This window comes from Cyrtonyx montezumae, unplaced genomic scaffold (assembly GCF_038088225.1).
Source record: "Cyrtonyx montezumae isolate F1298 unplaced genomic scaffold, pur_monq_1.0 scaffold_17, whole genome shotgun sequence".
In the NCBI taxonomy this organism is placed as follows: Eukaryota; Metazoa; Chordata; class Aves; order Galliformes; family Odontophoridae; genus Cyrtonyx; species Cyrtonyx montezumae.
The window spans coordinates 16,002,606-16,020,969 of NW_027071903.1; the positions used below are offsets into that span (position 1 = coordinate 16,002,606).

The 18,364-nt window shown below is 47.8% G+C and overlaps 2 protein-coding genes across 3 annotated transcripts; one reads left to right on the forward strand and one right to left on the reverse strand.

Moving 5' to 3' along the window:
• Positions 1 to 3,748: 3,748 nt before the first annotated feature.
• TRADD (TNFRSF1A associated via death domain) lies at positions 3,749 to 14,371 on the reverse strand. 2 transcript variants are annotated; one of them, XM_065733449.1, is made up of 6 exons: positions 14,342 to 14,355; positions 12,569 to 12,719; positions 8,821 to 9,098; positions 7,119 to 7,305; positions 5,736 to 6,053; positions 3,749 to 5,551 (listed from the first exon to the last, which is right to left on the reverse strand). In XM_065733449.1, the coding sequence occupies exons 2-5, from the start codon at positions 12,708 to 12,710 to the stop codon at positions 5,746 to 5,748; spliced, it is 915 nt and encodes a 304-aa protein (XP_065589521.1). In that variant the 5' UTR covers positions 12,711 to 12,719; positions 14,342 to 14,355; the 3' UTR covers positions 3,749 to 5,551; positions 5,736 to 5,745. The 2 variants fall into 2 exon arrangements, with proteins under 2 accessions (XP_065589521.1, XP_065589523.1); XM_065733451.1 differs by having other exon boundaries at positions 3,749 to 6,053; positions 14,342 to 14,371.
• Positions 14,372 to 16,048: 1,677 nt separating this feature from the next.
• FBXL8 (F-box and leucine rich repeat protein 8) lies at positions 16,049 to 18,227 on the forward strand. The gene is made up of 2 exons (XM_065733452.1): positions 16,049 to 16,266; positions 16,766 to 18,227. The coding sequence occupies exons 1-2, from the start codon at positions 16,103 to 16,105 to the stop codon at positions 17,736 to 17,738; spliced, it is 1,137 nt and encodes a 378-aa protein (XP_065589524.1). The 5' UTR covers positions 16,049 to 16,102; the 3' UTR covers positions 17,739 to 18,227.
• Positions 18,228 to 18,364: the final 137 nt, after the last annotated feature.

The following is an 18,364-nucleotide window of genomic DNA, read 5'->3' on the forward strand; positions in this document are numbered from 1 at the left end:
AAGAGCGCTGCTAAATAGAGGCCAGAAAGCCACGGAAGCTCCCGATCCCCAGCTCCTACCTTGCTAGCATGGAACGCAGGAAGCGCTCGATTGACTTCACTTGCTGGAAAAGCAGAGACGGTGTGAGAGGCTCCCTGAGAGGGGCTGAGGGCCAGGATATGGCCCCGCCCCATATTCCTGCTGCGAGACAGGACGTGTCCCAAGCAGCAGGCTGCGAGCCACCGACAGCATCTGCTTTGTCCTCTGCCACCCTGTGTGCAGAGTCCCAAGCCTGGCTGTGTGGGAGAAGGTGGGTGTAGAGGGGACATGGGGAGGCGAGGGAACGGGGCACCGCTCCCGCTTACCTTATCCAGATCGTAGAGAAAGCTCTGGAGGAGAGAGGAGAGAGATAAGATACGGCACAAAGCCAGCTCTGCCCACCCAGGAAGCACCCACCCTCCGCAGCATGGCAGGAGCATGGCATGTTCCTGATCTTGGTACTTAAAGTACTGTCTGAGGTTTCAGTGTGTCAGGGTGAAATACTGCTCTTCTCAAGCTCATGTCCAAAGGAATTTCCCTGAGTGCACATGTCATGTCAGCCCATGGCTTCCTGCGCAAACCCACTTCAGAAGATGGGAACTTCAAATGCAGCAGCTCCCCTGTAGCAGGCTGGAGCCACATGACAGCTCACCATGAGCAGGGCCCTCTGGGGCAGCAGCAGTGGTGCAGGCTTGGAGCAGCTCCACAGACGTAGCAGCCCTGGAAGGTACACAGGGAGCTGTGCCACATGGCACTTTGGGGTGAACCTACCTCAGCAGGCTCATCTGTGAGCCGCCAGTAGCCAAAGAAGCTGTGCTGGCTTTGCGGGATTTTGACTTTGGAGCCATGAACTTGCAGGTGGGCACCACCCTTGGAGCAAGACTCAATTATGCATTCAGAAAATTCAGCTGGATTCTCCTGGGGCAGCTGGTGATAGCTGCTGAGGCCAGAACTTCAGAACCCCTTTCTTCTCACCACCACTTGAAGTGTTTAAAAAAGAAGTCTCTCAGGCTCTTTTTGTCAAAAGTATATGTTTATTTATAAAAGAGAATAGAAAAATAGACTGAAGTGCTTTTTTTTTATTCGTTTTTTCTTTTTTTCCCTATAGAAGACAATACCTTGGAGGCTGAATGTCCCAGACCTACACACGGCTTTGAAGCCCACAGCTGCAGATGGCTGATCCCAATCTGATGCAGCATATTGTGGAAATCTGGAAGTAGAAGGTCAGCAAGGGATTTTTCCACTGATGACTAAGGGACTTGACCACAGATCTCCAAATGATTTTAATTACAGATCTCTGGCCAAACTCCTTCACTGGCTTTAAAAGTTCAAGCCCAGTGAAATCCAGAGATTTTTTTTCTACTTCAGGCCTTAAAAACTGCCTCGACAGTTGGGCTGGTGAAAAAAAACAAATGGCCAGATCCAGCCATGGGAAGCAGAGCACTTCACCAATCCCACAGTGAGTTGGACAGAAGAAACCCTCTGCATCCCCATTCCAGTATTGCCTTGGTTTCAGATGTGCAACACCAGAGGTTCATAGCTACGTATGAAGTTTCAGTTAAACTAAACAAGTGAGTCTCGGACCCCTCAGTGCTTTGTGTGCCACATTAACCTTCTGAGTCAGTGGTGAGCTGCCGTGGTGTGACTTTGGTGGCCCTGTGGTACCTCTGAAAGGAAGAGGTGATCCCAGCAGCAGGATGTCTCCTCAGTGCTGAAGCAGATTTTTCAATGAATGGCAAAAGGGAAAAAAAAAACAAAACACAATTTCTTCACACAAGAGGGCCTTTTGCTGGAGCAGGTTCCTCCCCAGGCACCTATGACTTCCCCAGGCAGGTGGTTTCCCTCAGCCTACACACTTTGTGACCTTAATGTTGTCCAGATCTTGACAGCAGTGCAGAATACATTTTCTGCTGCAGTTTTGTCCAGGTTGTGAAACAGATACAGTAGTGAGACTTCCTAAGAAACTCCAGCAAACCATTTTAGTTGGAGGCTCACCTGCAGTTCTGTAACCTGCAGTGCTTGGACATCAGCACCCCATTCTGTATTAAAAATAGTCCATGTATCAGCCTCTGCATCTGTGTGGAGCCCTGGAAAGCATTGCTGCATGTGGTCAATTGACATCTGTTTTTAATTTGACTTCCTGTGAAAAACTGGAAGTTCATTTTATTATTTCTTTTCGATCTGGCTTGTGATATTCAAATGCTTCCAATCAAACTAAAACACTGTCCTCCTTTCTGAGTCAACTTGTCCGTAGGCAGATGCAGCTTTTGAGAACTAAAGCTGTCGGAAAGCACCTTCCCTGCCCCTGCTTTGATTCATCAGCTGGGATGATGCACAGTCTTTTTCAGCAGGTATATTACAATCCATGGTGTATTTTTCACTGGCATCCAAGAGGCCTAATGTCGGCTCTGTCTTCCAGTGCAGTCCATTGCTCTCCTTTGTGCCCATTTTGCATCTGGGTGCTCCCTTTGTTTACATTCTGAGAAACCTCATGCTGTGCACTTTGACTTCCACTCCTTCTTGCTGCCCAGCTGTAGCTCTGCTGTGCCAAAACAAATTGCTCAAAACCTCCTTTGGATTCATTTTGATTCCTTCTGGCAGATTGAAAGGAGCCTCATTCCAATCTGAAACACTGCTAAAACCACAGAAACAGTCTGCACCACTACAAAAGCCTTCTCGGATCCCTCCCTGGCCATGTGCTTTGGCCTGGTTTCTGCTGTTTTACATTTTGTCTATTGTTTCATTTTTTACATAGAACCAATCATTATCTTCATTTGCTTTTAATATCGTGTGCTGTTTTCATCACCTCCCCCACCAGTATTCTTTTCAGGCATATCTCTACACATAGGGACATGGGTGAGGCCCAACTCAGCTGCAGCTCTGCTCTTAGCCTATCTCACACAATAGATGTTAGCTAATCAGTATAAGCAGTTCTAAGGGAGGGTCACCTGCATGTCTTGGCACCAGAGTAGGGGCAATGTGCAACAACTTTGCTCAGGAAAGGAAGAAAGTCAGCATCCAGCACTGACTGCTGTCTTTCCAGCAGGTATCCCCAGCAAGTAACTCTCTGGTTTCACTCACAGAGTCACAGAATTGAAGGGATTGGAAAGGACCTCACTCACTGCATTGCCAACACGGGTAGAGAGACTCCTCAACAATTTCTTCAACAAATCTCTGCTGATGTTTTTGGTTTGTGAGTGCTTCTTCCCGTCCTGCATGCTGTAAGTTCCCTTGTCCTGGCATGCTGGTGCAAAATAGCTATAAAGTCTTCTGCATAAAACAGGCCCAAGTACAGAGTCATTCCCTAACCACATGTCAACTCAACGGAAATGACACCAGGTTCTCATGTCATAATTTATCTATTTCATTTTAAGGCACCTGTGAAAACTGCCTCTATGTTTGCACCAAATGAAAAACCCCAACTCTTTTAGCAGGAAGGAGTCTGCTTGAGACCAGACTCAAAACGTGCATTGCACGTAACATATGACTACTGGTATACCTGATTTTTAAAAAGGCATGAAACACTCCCAGCTATGGTCCCAAACCACCCCATGTGCTCAGGATAATACTGCTATGGAATATCACTGGAAAACCATTTTCCTTTGCATCTCTGCAATGAGGGTACCTGTGAAGGATGACGATATTCCAGAAAGGTTGCCAGGAGCTCCAGCACTTAATGGCACTTTTGGGAGGGAATCTGTGAGTAAGAGGAAACACACAGTCCAACTGCTAGCAAAGGAACAAAATGCACAAGGCTTGCATTAAAAAGAAAACAAAAAGTGTTCATGTTTAGTCCTCTATAATAACAGCAGAGAAAGTTTTTTCTACTTGAAGTTGATGCTGAAGAATAAGTATTTCTCATTTTGAGCACTAAGAAATGATATAAAAGCTAGCAGCTCACACCAGTGGGCCACTGTCTTAAAACTGTGTGTGAATATTGAGCACATGAATACCTATAGACTGAGAACTTAGAAATATTCACTACCAAAGAGGCAGCAGACCATGCATACAATCATGTTTTCTGAAAGGTCATTTGTTGTAAAATAAAGAACAAACATTGCTGCCCTTAAAGTAATTTTCATGTTTCTGATTTTTTTTTTAAATACCATTGACCAGGTGGGTTGCTGCTGAACAGAGCTCCCCAGTCAGGAAAAGTTAAATGTTTTGAGGTGCATTCCCACTGCAGCCTGAACTAACGAAGATCAGCATCACTCTGCTGGTTCCAAAAGAAAACCTGGCAGAGACACTCACTTCCTTTTGCGGAGAGCCCTGGTATTGCTGGAAGGGAAAGGACAGGACACAGAAAACATTCTTCCCTCTTCTGCCCCCTCTCCATATGACATAACTTCCAGGACCCACTGGCTGCTCCTTCCTATGGATGGGAAGGTCAAAGGAGAGAATTAACAGAGAAGCCTAAGTAAAAATTATCAGTAAAAAATAGGGAGTATGTCAAAGCAGGTTGTTGTGCTTCATGGGACTCACGTTGTGCTAGAAACTTGTTGCTCTGTGCTTTGGTATAGGTAAAGGTATGAAATCTACTCTGCTGCAGCCTGCATCAAGACAGCAGGAGACAGTAGTTTTATCCCACAGAAACTGAAAGCAGGAATCAGCCCTGAGTTTTGGGTGCTTCCTCTTGTAAGCAATATTTCGCCCCCAAAAGCAAGGCAGGTATGTCCAGGCACAGAAGCTGATGCCCAAGTGTCACACAGCAACAACGCTGCTGTTGGAAAGGCTCTGTTCAAATCCTGACACTCAGGATGTGTGATCAAGCAACACTCTCTGGTGAACTCAGCAGGCCAAGGACAGTTAGAGCAAAGGCACTGGCAGCCAGCTGGTTGGAGAGGCCTGCTCAGCAGGGTCTGGCTGGTGTCTGATGCTGCACTGTACTGTACAGCAGCAGTTCCAATCAGTCCTGTAGGTAACTTGCTGACCCTAAGGCGGTAGATTTTTCTTGCAGCACTGTGTTTTCTTTTTCACTCCTCCAGGCTGGTGAGAAGTGCTAGATGTCAATATATTGTAGCTCACCATGGTCCTGAAAGAGCTGGGAGTTGTCCTCTGAATTTGTGCTTATCCATGTTGTTTTGACAGAAATCAGTTCTACAGCAGTGATCTTGTGCCCTGTGGAAGACGATGACTGTAAAGGGGAACCTTCACGTGGTGGGGTGGGAAGGAACTACAGCAGGGTACAGCAGGACAGGTATACTTGCTGTGATGTTCCCCATTTGAATAACAAAGAAAACAATATAAAATTGACTTTTCATTTGTCTTTGCGCAGTGTCATGCCTGAAGGCATAAATGTCAATATAAGAAAATATATTGCAGCTCTCCAGGTGATGGCCCAGGGCCACATCTAAGAAACACTGGCTTTGCTTCCCAAAGAAATTCTCTGAGATGCCTTCCTTGTTTTTCACCTCTTCCCACCTTCCCCTGGGGCTCATTAACTTTCCTGGCTGCTTCTCTGTGACATTTCAGTCCTGAAGGAAGACAGCCTGAAAGCCTCTTTCAGTGGTTCATGGGAAAGTAACATCAACTTCTGGAAACAGAAAGAAAGAGGGAACATCAGAGCCCCGTGTTGGCTTCTGGGAGCACAGAAACTGCCACAGGCACTCCCAACAGCACATAAACCTGCAGTGATTTTCAAGGCTTTACATTCCCAGACGCTAGCAGCAGTCTCAATACACTAGCTGAAGCAAGAAAGCCCTCAGCAAAGCCACTACCCTCTGGGCTCTAGGAGTCGTCCTCATTGGAATGGAGGCCCAAGAGCTCCTCAGACAAGCTGGTGAGACCATTTTCTTCCAGGGCTGCAATGAGTCGCGCTATCGTTGCCTTCTTCCCCTCTGACTGGATGAACCGGAGAAGCATCTGATAGGCTTGTTCATACAGTCCCTCTCGGTCATATTCGTGGGCCAGGTTATCAATGGCAGGATCTCTCAGGGCCCGGCAGTTCTTCTGCAAAGAGCGACCCACTTGCTTCCACTTCTTGGACACGAGCTTGGCAAATTTCTGGTGGTCAGCTGGTGTGAGTGATCTATTGTCTGAAATGGACAGAGGGCAGATAAAACATATGATTTCATGTCTGATGTAATGTAGGCAGGGTCAATCTGAGGTTTGCTCAGTGTTCTGTGCAGCTGGGAGGCTGTTCAGAAGTCACAGTGAGTTGTTAAACAGCTGTGCTGCTCTGCTTGTCTGCTGGTGTTGTAACACCTGGGCAGCATTGTGTTCAGAGCAGAAGTGCAAGAGCAGTGAGGCTAAAGGGACCGGTTTGCTGCGGGCAGGGGCTTGTGCACTCTGACACAATCCTCTAATACTGGCAAGGGAAAATCAACTGAGTAGTGCCAGTGGCTTGGGTGCCACTTACCTGCTCCCAGCTCTGGCATGTCTGGGCTCCTGTCAGGCTCAGGCCATTCCCCTTCCAAAATCCTTCCTCAACATCAGGGTATCTGGGCTTGCTCCCTAGCCCAGGTTGCACAGGTAGGCGTCCAGGCAGGTCTTGAACATCTCCAGAGAAGGAGACTCCACCACCTCTCTGTGCAGCCTGTGCCAGTGCTCCGTCACTGCACTGTGAAGAAGTTCCTTCCCAGGGATGAGTCTGTCCTGTGCTTTGCCAGAGCTCAATTTTCTCTGACACTGGGTTTTTTTTTCAGCCTTTCAAAAGCAACTCAGCCAGGCCTTTCTGACCAAGCCCCCTGCACCCTAGCTATACATCCTTAAAATACTGAAATGCAGACAGCAGCTCACTCCTCAGCTGTTTAGCACTGGGGACTGTTCACACACCTTAAGCACATTCGGAAAAGACCAAGCTGATCTCAAGCCAAAACTGCTACAAGGGACTACCTGAAAGCCTTCTGCAATGGACATCACCAGAAACAAGTGGTGCACCGCAGGGAGCCTGGGCTAAGCAGGCCAGCAAGACATCCCAGGGCGAAAATGAGCTGAGACCTGATCTGAAGTAGTGTGGCAGTATCTTAGTACTACTGCCACTCCTTCCCCATGTGAAGCTCAGAGATTCTTGGTTTACCTGAGGTAAACCCAACCACGCGGTGACATTAATGCTCCCTTTTGGACTTTTGAGGTTCTCTGGCTCAATTCTAGTTACTCACCAAACTGCTGTCCCTGAAAAAGAAACGTGACTTGTGGGGAAAGGGAGCTGCCTTGAGAAGGTAGAGATGGGGAGTTCGGTGACATGCAGTCCTTGGAAGGCATGTTGTTGTTTATGTTCTGGTGAAGAATCAGGCCCTTGAGGTGTTCCTCCAGCTCTGCGATTTCCTCATCCCGCAGGCGGTCGGGCTGTAAAGCAAACAGCACTGATGATTTGTGCCAGGTTCACCATCACACAGAGGTATAGGTATTTATATGGAGGGCAGGTTTTCAGTGTGGCTTAAGATCATGGTGTTGAGAGAGAAGCAGTGAGATAGCAATAGCCTGTGTTGTAAATTGGTCAAATAAGATAGTCTGATGGAGTTCTGACAGTAAATCTGTGAATTTCTATCTACAATGTGATATGAAATGGGCACTATCCCCCTCCTGGGTCTGTCACATGCATCAGTGACTACTTTCAAGCCGCACAAAATTGCTCCTAGTCCAATCTTAACTTTCAGAAGCTCACTGCAAGAATTAAGGCAGCAGGGGTTCTCTGATTTACTCCCCATGAGAGTGAGACCTATGAAACAGGGTGAGCTGATCTAACAGCTCATGGCCACCAAAGCAAGCAACTCCCTCTTTTTCCCTACCTTCTCCTCCTTTACTTTAGGAGTTTTGTTGCTCCTAGTGCTCCCTGCATCCTCTCCAAGCCAGTTTTTCTTGCTAACCAAGAGAAAACCAGTCTGATATCTAAAGAGAAAGTAAGGAGAAAGGGGATAAGGAAATAGTGCACAGCATTTGCAGAGTCAAACCTGTCAAGTGCTCTGACTCAGTTTAGCGTTGAAGCTCACATACCACACGTTGGTACCCAGCACTGCCCTCAGCTGGTGACTGATCTTTCTGCTTGCTGCACTGGTAGGCAGAGGTCAGGCTGAGTCAGTTCTGGGGAACAGACAATAACCATTTCTCTTGTCCAGTCACCTAATTCATCAGAGGGAGGGAGCAGCAAGCAGAAGTTGAAAGGGTGTGTGTTATCACATGTTTGGTCCTGGGTGAACAGTTTGCATTTCATCACTATGCTTGCAGAAAATCAACCTGCCAGGACATGCTCTTGTACCTAATCTTCCTGTGGAGGCAGAGACTGCCTATTCCTAAAGACCACCGAGAGGGAAGCAAAGCTGTCAGATAACAGTAGTTCCAATTGGAACAAGAACAGCAGGAGAGGAAAAAGACAATGAGTTTAATCACATCAGGTGCTTTGCTTTTGTGTAAGATCACAAGATCCCACTGCTCCTGCTAGTAGGACTAGTGTGCCAGTGCCAAAGTGTGAGATAAGCTAGATTTTAGATGTCATCCTTGAGAGAGAGTCATCTCTGTCAGAATAGCAGCCTACTCCTGCTGGCAGCAGATGCTGCATGTCCCCACTCTGTCACGAGCTGTTGGTGCAATGCATGGTGTTCATGCTCGTGCCCAATTTAGGAACAGTTACCATTGTTGAGGAAGAGGTGTGCGAGGCAGGGGAGAAAGGTGTAGGCAACTCTATGGCCCTTCCAGAAAAGTGCCCAGATATTTTCTGGGAAGGGCAGAGCTCTTCTCCATATTAATATTGTGAAGAAGAAACTGGCAACCCAGTGCGCAGCGCCAGAGCAGGATGTGCACCCACTTTGCATCCTGTGCTACTGCTTCTCATTACTACTTGGCTTCCCTCCCTCTCCCATTCACCTTTTCTCTGTAGATGCACTCCAGGCAGCGATCCTCATCCTTCAGCATACTGTCCAGATGCTCATTGCCAGCCTTCAGCTCCATTTCTAGAGGCACTGTGGTCATGGCCAAGGAGAGCTGGAGGTGGTTCTGGAGGGATGTCTGGAGCTCTCCTTCCCGGTAGCTCCGCAGGAACCGGCGGCAGTTCTCCCGCTTGCAGAATTTGAGCTGGACTATCAGGTGTGGGTGGCTGCAGTGCACTTTGAGCATGTCCACCCCATTCACGCTGCCGGTGGAGTCTGGCAGGGAGAAGTGAGCAGAGTCACTATCCAGGCACGCGACAGACAACCCAGACCCACTCCCATCCACCACCAAGCCTGCAATGGAGTAGCTTTTCAATCATCTTCTGTGATAAAGTCCTCTGGGATGAAAAGCCTGTATATAAAACCAAGAGGAAAGGATTAAGATTTTGCTGCCCTGCAATGATGAATCCCTGAAGTGTGGCATCCAGATGAAGCTGTTGGGTACTACAGCCCACATAATTATCCCAGCGCAGTTCACTGGGGGAGGCTTTAAGTTCAAGGTTCCACTTTTAGGGAAGAAATGGCTAGATTAAACCAGTACACAACAGGATACATGATGAAAACGCACAGTTCAGCTCAGTTCTGAGCCAGATTTCTGTCTCCGTGGCTGGAGTTTTATGCAGCAATAAAGGTCCTGGAAGGAGACCTAGTATTTCTTCCCCACCCCTGTGTCCAGAGGTAACTTCTGGCTTGATGCCTTCATGCAAGTGACAGACCCAGCTACAAGACAGACCCAGCCACAAGAATTTCAGCTGTCAGAGTGGGGCCTTGTTAAATTTCTTTGCACAAAGAATTAATTCACAATAAATGTCAGCAAGGACAAGGTAAGGATGGACCTTCTGAAGTTAGTGTGGAGGGAGCTCGAGAGCCATGAACAACAGAGAGAGGTCAGGCATTCATCCTTCCTTCTCCTAGCAGTGCTTAAATTCAATTAGCTGTGCGCATCTACCTTGTCTCCTTCGCTCTCTCTTGCAGCAGAAGCCTGTGGGAGGCTGGCTGTACTGCTTCCCTACCCAAATTGATCTCTTGGCCTGTTGCTGCACAAAGCAGTATGGATGGATCTGCTCAGACTGCTGCCCTGTATCAGTGATTTCTAAACCACACATTAAGACATTATTTAAATGTGCCTGAGGAATACTTTAGGCAAAGCAGACCTGTGTGTTCTGCATTAGCTAGGACAAATGACCTGGCAATTAAAAGTATGCACTAACAGTGGTATTACAGGGTTTACAGTGTGTTGGTTGCATCAGAAGCTTTAGTTTGGGCTAGATGCATAACTTGGACTACGTACTTAGGAGAAGCATTTTAACTCTGTGCAGGATTACTGATCAGAAATGCCCTTGTATGTTAATTGCTTCCTTCGTGCTTTGTGTTCTGTACATGCTAATTAAATAAAAGCTTGCATAACAGGGCAAGAGGGCTGGGGTAGGGAAAAGTTCTACACACGGAAACCTTTCTGAGGCAGCAACTTCAAAAACAGCTTCTTTCTGAAACTTCTGACAGCTTCAGATTTCATGTCCTTTTTAGGTACAAATGAGCATGGTAGAGTTTAGCATTACTGAGAGCTTTCCTTTAAATGTGTGAGCAGATGCACATTCCAGTGGAACAAAGCAGGCATAAATTGATCCTAACCGGACAACACTGTTGGGCTTCCTGCTGTTTCACATCTTTGGATGTGGAGCTGGCCTGCACCGGATCAACTAGCCAGCTTTGTTAAATGGATGACTGCCAGAAGAAATTACAGTACAGTTGCACAAACCCAGTTAAACACTATGTCCTCAGCTGTATGACAAGTAAAAAGCACTGTGACAGCTGTTCTGGGTAAATATGATAAACTCTTCAAATTACTACTAGTCTGCAATCTGCTTGGTGCACAGGTAGGTAAAGGAACATACTTCTATGGCTATCTGTATCTCAAGACCTGTTTTTGATGTAAATAGTGTTAAGTACAGCTGAAGCTAATGTAATTGTGCCTATTAAAGTCAGAAAATAACTTCTGTTGGCTATCACTAATATAAAAAATGGCCTTCAAAATAGGAAGTCATGTTTCTGTAGCAGAGAATCAAGTTTCATACCAATTGCAATCTTTTGCCCTCCTACATAAATGTGCTTAAATAAACATTCATAAAATAGGATCATTCACAGGACAGTACAAGTTGGAAGGAAGTCCAGGAAGTCTTTAGCACACCCTCCTTTGCCAAGCAGTGTCAGTTCTGAGGTCAGACCAAGTTGCTAAGGACTTTATCTATGCCAGGACAGAGAACACACAACTGGGCAACTGCTTGATTGCTCTTGAGAGGAAAATGTTTGATCTCATATCCATTGCCTACCTTTCTTGTTTTGGTTTATGCCTGTTGTCACTCATTCCCCATTCACCACCATCAGTGTGTGTCATTCTCTCCCTGGCTAGCCTCCCTGCAGGTATTGGCAGGTTGGTGGAAGGTGCCCCCAAATCCTTCTCTGCTCCAGGGTGAACAGGCCCAGCTCCTCAGCACCTCCTCACCAAGCATCCTGGTGGCCTTCTGCTGAACTTGCTCCACATTATCAATGTCTTTCCTGTACTGCAGGACCCAAAATTGGGTGCAGTATTCTAGATTCTAATGAGTGCTAAGCAGAGGGAGTTAATCATTTCCCCTGACACCTTGTATTTCTGGGTTGCTAGAGTTCACGTTCAGCTTGTTATCTATCAAGACCCTCAGAGCTGCTCTCCAGACAGTCCATCCCCAGCCTGTTCTGTACAATCTGCCCTTCGTGAAGCCACACTGGCTTCTTGGATCACCTCTTCTAGCACGTGCCTTAGCATGAATTCCAAGAGGACCTGTTCCATGATCTTCCCAGGCACAGAGATAAGGCTCACTGCCCCGTAGTTACCCAGGTCTTCCTTTATCCCTTTCTTAAAAATGGGAGTGACGTTCCCCTATTTCCAGTTACTGTGGACTCTGCATGACAGCTATGATTTTTCATATATGATGGAGAGCAGCTTGGCAACCACAGCAGCCAGCTTACCATCTGGTCGCATACACACTCAGCCTTGTGAGGCAGTCTCCAAATTGCTCTGCTCCTACAGTGGGAGGGATTTTGCTCCCCTGACCCCCACCTAGAACTTCAGTGACACAAGAAGCAAGGGAAGCCTGCATGGCAGTGATGACTGAGGCAAAGAACTTGTTAAGTAACTCAGCCTTCTCCATGCCTGAGGAGAGGCTCCACCTCTCCCAGACCCCATTTAAGGGCTGACTGTCACTAGGGAAGGATCTCTGGAGATTGCTCTCTTTGGAGTTTTTCCACTGCAAGCCTGGGGCACAGCTGAACATTCCATCTATTTTTGATTATCCTCTTCCACTGTGATAATCTTTCTTGTTATACATCTTCACTAGCATACTATTTGAACTGTTTATTCTGTTAACTATACATCTGTTATCCCTACACTAGCCCATCTCAGTTACGAGGGAGATATGTTAGCATGGATGACAGAGAAGGTTTTGCATCCAGTTGTACCCAAAGTCAAATCACTGCCTGAAATTGTGAAAGAGATGGACTAGGTTGCATGAAATTGCAGTCATCCTATCTGTTAGCTGTGTCTTGGATTTGTAGAGTAAGTACCAGCGTTCCTTACCTTTGAGTGGGGGGATTAAACTAAGGCAAGACATGAGATTTCAGTTTGCCAGGACACCAGAGAGGATGGGTACCTGCTAATGCAAGCTTCAGTGCCTTGAACACGCAGGGCTTCTTCTGAGAGCTTTCATAGAGGTTTGGCAGAATGATAGTCTTGCATGTTGACTGAAGGAAGAGGTACGCGCTGCCGATCCATGGAGCCGAGCTACCTGCCATCTTCAGCACCTACAAAATCATACAGGTCACCTGAGAGACCACAGAAAAAATGGCCTGATATCAGCAGAGCACAAGCATGACAAGATCATAAGGATGTGCCCTTGTTTTTTGAAGGAGGTAGCAATATTGCTAATGCAAGTATACCCTTTAAAGAATTTACTGTTATTTTGTAAAGATCAGCACAATGGGACTTGGTGACCCGAAGACTTGGCAGCTCACAAAACTCTGTGTTCATTGTCCACTGGAATCCATTTGTAGTCCAAAAATACTCTATAGCCTCATTTCTCCTCAGCACAGTAAGATCACAACACCAAGATGTATGCTGGGACTGTAGATTGCAAACTGATTTACCTAGAACTTTACAGTAACAAGGTGTATCAGATCTTTCCAACCTCGCATGCAGTATCAGTAACCCCCACAGCCACTGTAAAGGCTTTGCTCTCTGTTTACAAAGCTGTTGAGAAGTATGCTCCAGAGAATCCAAACCTGCCTATCCAGCAAAGATAATCTATGGTGCAAAGCCTCCAAAATCCTGAGATACAGCACAACATGAGAAGAGATGCACAGAGCCTGATGCAAATCATAACCACAGCAGGATCCTATGTAGGACCCAGCACAAAACACACTGCAGAGCTGCTGACACACACAGCCTGAACACAGTGCAGCCTTACAAGCCCCTCTCACAGGCTGGGAATCCCAGCGTTTCTCTTCACCAGTGCCAATCAGGGGCTTGTAACCTGCTCCTAATAAAGCAGAGCAGGCTTTGCGGCCACACAGGGCCCAGAAGAACTGCCTTTACCCTGGTGCTGTCACCTTGGACTTTGACCGGTCCTGAGGTCACGGGTGTTGGAGGGGATGTGAAATCAGTTTGGGCACACAAATTCTGTGTGGTTCAGTGCACATGTATGACTTCCAGCGCTGCACTGCTAAGCCCTGACTTGTGCAGCCATGCACTTGGGGGGTCTCTCTTCATTTTAGGTCCTAGCTCTTTTAGGATCCCTCTCCCAGTATGTCCCCTGGATGATGGCACATCCACCTCTCCATTCTCACTGTGTCTGTGCCTTGCTGGCCAGCTAATGTAATGTTAGAATGGTTTGAGTTGGAAGGGACCTTAAGGTCCATCTGCTCCTGATCCCTGCAGTGAGCAGGAACACCCACAGCTCCATCAGTGCTCATGGCCCCGTTCCCTGACCTCGGCTGTCTGCAGGGCCGGGGCAGCACCACCTCTCTGGGCAGCCCGTGCCACTGCCTCACCGCCCTCAGTGTAAAGAACTTCCTTATCTCCGATCTAAATCTGCCCTTTCTTAGTTTGAACCCATTTCCCCTTGTCCTATCACAACAGATCCCACTGCAGAGTCCGTCTCCTTTTTCTTACATGCCCTTTGGATACTCCATGCCGCTACAGGTCTCCGGGGCCTCCCGTTCATCGGGCTGCCCAGCCGCAGCTCTCAGCCTGGCAGCGGCTTCAGGTCCTCACCTCCGGCCCGGGGCCCCACCTCCCACACGGGGCAGCGGGGGCCGGGCTGCCGCCCCACGCGAACTACCGCCCCACGCACGGGGCGGCGCATCCCTCGGCCCACCGGGCCCCGAGCCGCCGTGCCGTGCATGTGTGCGTGTGGGGGGGCCCTTACCTCCCGCCGCCGCCGCCGCCGCCGCTCGGCCTCGGCGCCGCTACTTCCGCCTCTGCGCGGCCGTGAGGGACGGCGGGAAGCGCCGCCCGCCCGCGGGGAATCCCCGGCCGGCAGCTCCGGTGCGCGGCGATCGCTGCCCCCCCCGCCCCCGGGGCGCGTTGTTCGTGACAGGCGAGTGAAGCCCCGCTGCCCGGGAGAGGTACGCCGCTCCCCGCGGGACGGAGGGCAGGCAGCGCGGCCCACGCAGCCGGCACGCCGCGCGGCCGTGGGCTCCGCCGCGCACCGCGGGCCGCGCTCAGGGCCGCACACAACGCCGAGCGCTTTTCCTTTCTGCGCGCCCGCCGCCTCTCGGGCCGTGGCTTTAAGCTTTCCCGAGCAATTGCTTTTGTACTCTGGGAGGTTCGCAGTCCGTTTCGTATGACTCCAAAGGCCGGTAAAAATAGCTGAGCGCTAAGCGAGCGCGACGCGTGAGATTTCACGTTAGGTAAAGGGCAGTTTGGCGTTTGGGCAGAGGTGCGTTTGCGACGCTGAAAGCGAGGAGCTTGTCGGAGGAAGCAACGAGCAGCGGAGTCCCCGGAAGGAAGCACGGCTGAGTCCTCCGGCCGCTCAGCGCTGGGGGAAGCGCTGCAGTCGCTGGGACGATGGCAGATGCGATAGCGGCTGTGCTGCTGCCATCCCATGCTGAAAAGAATGAGTCACACTTGAAAGCAGATTCTTGAAAAAAAAAAAGCGGCCTTCTGCTCTTCTCCGAGCTTTATTCTTTGCATCAGAGGTCTCCAGTAGTTAGGCACAAACTGCTGCGATGAAACAACGCTGGGACTCCAGAGCCTGGGGCTTCAGAAGCAAGACGACTTGCCCGAAACTCAGGGAGGCTGTGGGACACGGCTCGTTCCCCAGCGCTGTCCCAGGAAGGAGAATGCTTGCAGGCTGCACAGCTCTCTCATTTAAAAATCCTGCTTTGACTTATGGTGGGGACAGAAAAACTGTGTTGTATTGGTGGTTTTATTTGATGTTTTTATTTAAGCAAAACGTCTAGAAAAAATATGTGGAAAATACTGCAATGTTCAGGTGCTGTCGATCTCAGCCTTTGTCCCAGGTGTTTATACCTCACATATAAGGTTAATCAGAATGTGCTTTCCCGTTTCTAAGTCAGGCATGTGTAACTGGGATTTATAATGAGTGGATCAACAGTAATAAAACATTTATGTAGTAAAACATTTCTGTCAAACCAGGGCATCTTATTACAGGTAAGGGTCGCTGTGCTATGAGCCTTTTGTTTCACAATCAGTACAAAAGTGTGGAGCTGTTTTCTATGTAGAGCTTCTGCTTGCAAAGAGGTTTTTCTCCCCACAGTTTGAGAAATCTGTCTCAGCTCTTTGCATACCAGTGCAGCAGTACTGGAAAATTCTCTTGCGTTTCTATTACTTACAGTAGCAAAACCCTTGCTGTGGGAATACAGGCCTTTTTTAACCTATAGACTTGATCTGACATCTTCAGTGCTTGAAAAGTATTTCCCAGCTTTGTAGGTTGGAAATAATGTGCAGACATTTGGCCAGTGGATTTCCTCCGTTTTTGTGCTGAATTTCAAATTTTGATGAAGTTTCAAGTTTAGAATAGCGCTGACTCCCCCTGTGATCTGTTCACATTGGTTTGACTTCATACATAAATGCTAAATATTTATTTATTTTTAACAGGGTTGTTTGAAAATTCACTGTCGTTTTGGAAATTTCTCCAATTTCTGAACCTGACTGAATCAGCAACATGCCTGCCCCAGCCCCAGACCCATGGAGCTACATCCCAGAAGAAATCCTCATCCAAATTTTCTACCACCTTTCTCTTCGAGATAGGTACACAGTCTTCCAGGTGTGCAAGCAGTGGGCTAGGGCTGTGTCTTCCAGCTCTGTTTGGCATTTCACAGAGATCAGGTAAGAGGAATGGGTTTCTGCATCTCTGCAGATGTATCAAGAGCATTATGTATCAGTGCATGTTTACAGCACTCCACTGTGACAGCTAATTGATATCACTTGTGATTTGTGTGTGTTGCTCTATTTTGTGCCTATTGTTTCTTTGTATAATAGAGAAAGTGGTGTTATGCAGTGTGGGTTTTTTTATTAATTGCTCTGGTGATGATTTGGGTGCTGTTACGTTCTCAGGTAAGTTCCTTCAAGTTGCTACTTGAAAACAGCAGGAGACAAAGGTCATCTTCATCATGCATGGTACTTACCTCACTGATAGTCTTTCTGGAAGCTGGCTCCTCGCCCCCTCACTCCTTCAGAGTTTGGTCTTACAGTGGCTTGCCAGGCACCTGGTGAGAAGAAATGTGCGATCTGTTGGTGTCTGCCGGAACACTGGTAAAGGAGAGTCTTCTCTCTGTTGGCTCAGTTTATCTTCCACAGTGACTGACCTTTTCTTTTACCCTTCTAGCTGTGATTTAGAGGGTGAGGAGGGCGTGCAGAGCCTGTGCCAGTTCCTCAGCCAAACCAAACACCTGAAGATCAGATTTGACCAATCCAAAGAGGTCAACCGCAGGAATGTGACACACATCTTAGATGTGTTGGCAAAACAGAATCGCAAGCTGCAGCAGCTGTGTATTGTGTGCCATGGAGAGAACCCCTATTTCTACTCAGGCCAGGACATTCTGCAGAGCATACGGAATATGTGCGACACTAACAACCAGATAGATCTTCAGCATGTTGATTTTCGAAATATGCCCTTTACTCTTGATGGTGAGCTTGTTGAACTCCTAGCTACCACTAACCCAAACTTGCAAAGTCTGTTCATCAACAACCACACTCTGGTATGCAATGTGGCGCCGGACACGATTAGGAAAGTTCTCAGTGTGTGTCCCAGACTCTCAGCCTTGGGGGTTTACTATGCCAGCTTGTCCAGTGATGTATTTCTGGAGCTGCTCAAGCCAGGAAGAGCAGCTTTCACACATCTAGACATTTTCTGTGAGCGCCTGGACAAATATATACCAGTCATTTCAGAAGAGCTGTGGGCTGCTGTCAGGCAAAAACATCCTCAACTCTGTGTAGACCTAGAATTTGATCATACGGTCCCTGGCTGCAAAATACCACAGATCCTAAAGCTGAATATACCTGTGAGCACGCTGCAGCTTAACACCTACAATTACATGGTCGATCAGATTAGGTTTGTCACCCAGAGCTACAGCAGTACTCTAAAGAAGCTGACGTTACAAACCACATCCTCAGAGGGCTTGAATTCCTCACTAGTAGATCTGGCTAGGCACTGCCAAAATCTGCTGGAGATCCACTGCTTCTGTGTGGTCAGCAAGGAGGTGGTAGAAGCGTTCCTCGTGCACTGCCCCCGTCTGAAACAATACACTCTCAAGATCACCAAGGAACGGCACCCCTGGAAACCAGTGACAGTCTGGTGAGCAGCTCACCTACTCAGCAGACCAAGCATTTGTTCTCAAATGTGGCAGATCAAGGGCCATACAAAGAAATAGAATCGCCTGTTTTTAATTTTTCTTTAATGGAATATAGAGGGCAAGTCTTTTGTCTTCTTTGTGTTCTCTATTTAGCAATAGCACTAATGCCAAATTCACCCTTTGTGGAGTTGTATGGGAAATCATAGTGAATTTTAGTTTTGATGTTATCTTTTAAGAGACCCTCAAAGTCAAAGTGCACCATGACAGGCTCCCAGAAACTACTGAGGCAAACAGTTAAGGAAGTGACAGCTTCAGTGGGGGTGTTCTGTGTCCCTTGGGGTCCGTTAGCCACGTGGACTCATCTGTAACAACATCCGTGGTCATCTGATGGAAAGTGCCCTCCAACCTTGATAATTTCTCTTCTGGCATTTCTGTGATGGTGAGCTCACAGGGTATCCAGGTATTAGGTAACCTTTACTTTGTAACAGTATAAGGAGAAGCAAGCAGGAGAAAAAGCACTTAAAAAAGAGCACCGATAAAGTCGTAAGAAAAAGCATGTAGCCTGCAAGTATCCTTTTCTGTCCTTCTTTTCTCAGGAATGCACATTTCCAGGTTGTGAGTTGAATGCTTTT

Bases quoted from the DNA above. Each gene is read 5' to 3' on its own strand.
- TRADD (XM_065733451.1), bottom strand. From the start codon at position 12,710: ATGGCAGGTAGCTCGGCTCCATGGATCGGCAGCGCGTACCTCTTCCTT. The intron at 9,099-12,568 runs GTACCCATCCTC...TCTCCCTGCCAG, and splicing joins ACTGAAGCTTGCATTAGCAG to ACTCCACCGGCAGCGTGAAT. The intron at 6,054-7,118 runs GTGAGTAACTAG...TGTCCATTTCAG, and splicing joins TTTTCAGGGACAGCAGTTTG to ACAATAGATCACTCACACCA.
- FBXL8 (XM_065733452.1), top strand. From the start codon at position 16,103: ATGCCTGCCCCAGCCCCAGACCCATGGAGCTACATCCCAGAAGAAATC. The intron at 16,267-16,765 runs GTAAGAGGAATG...TTACCCTTCTAG, and splicing joins TGGCATTTCACAGAGATCAG to CTGTGATTTAGAGGGTGAGG.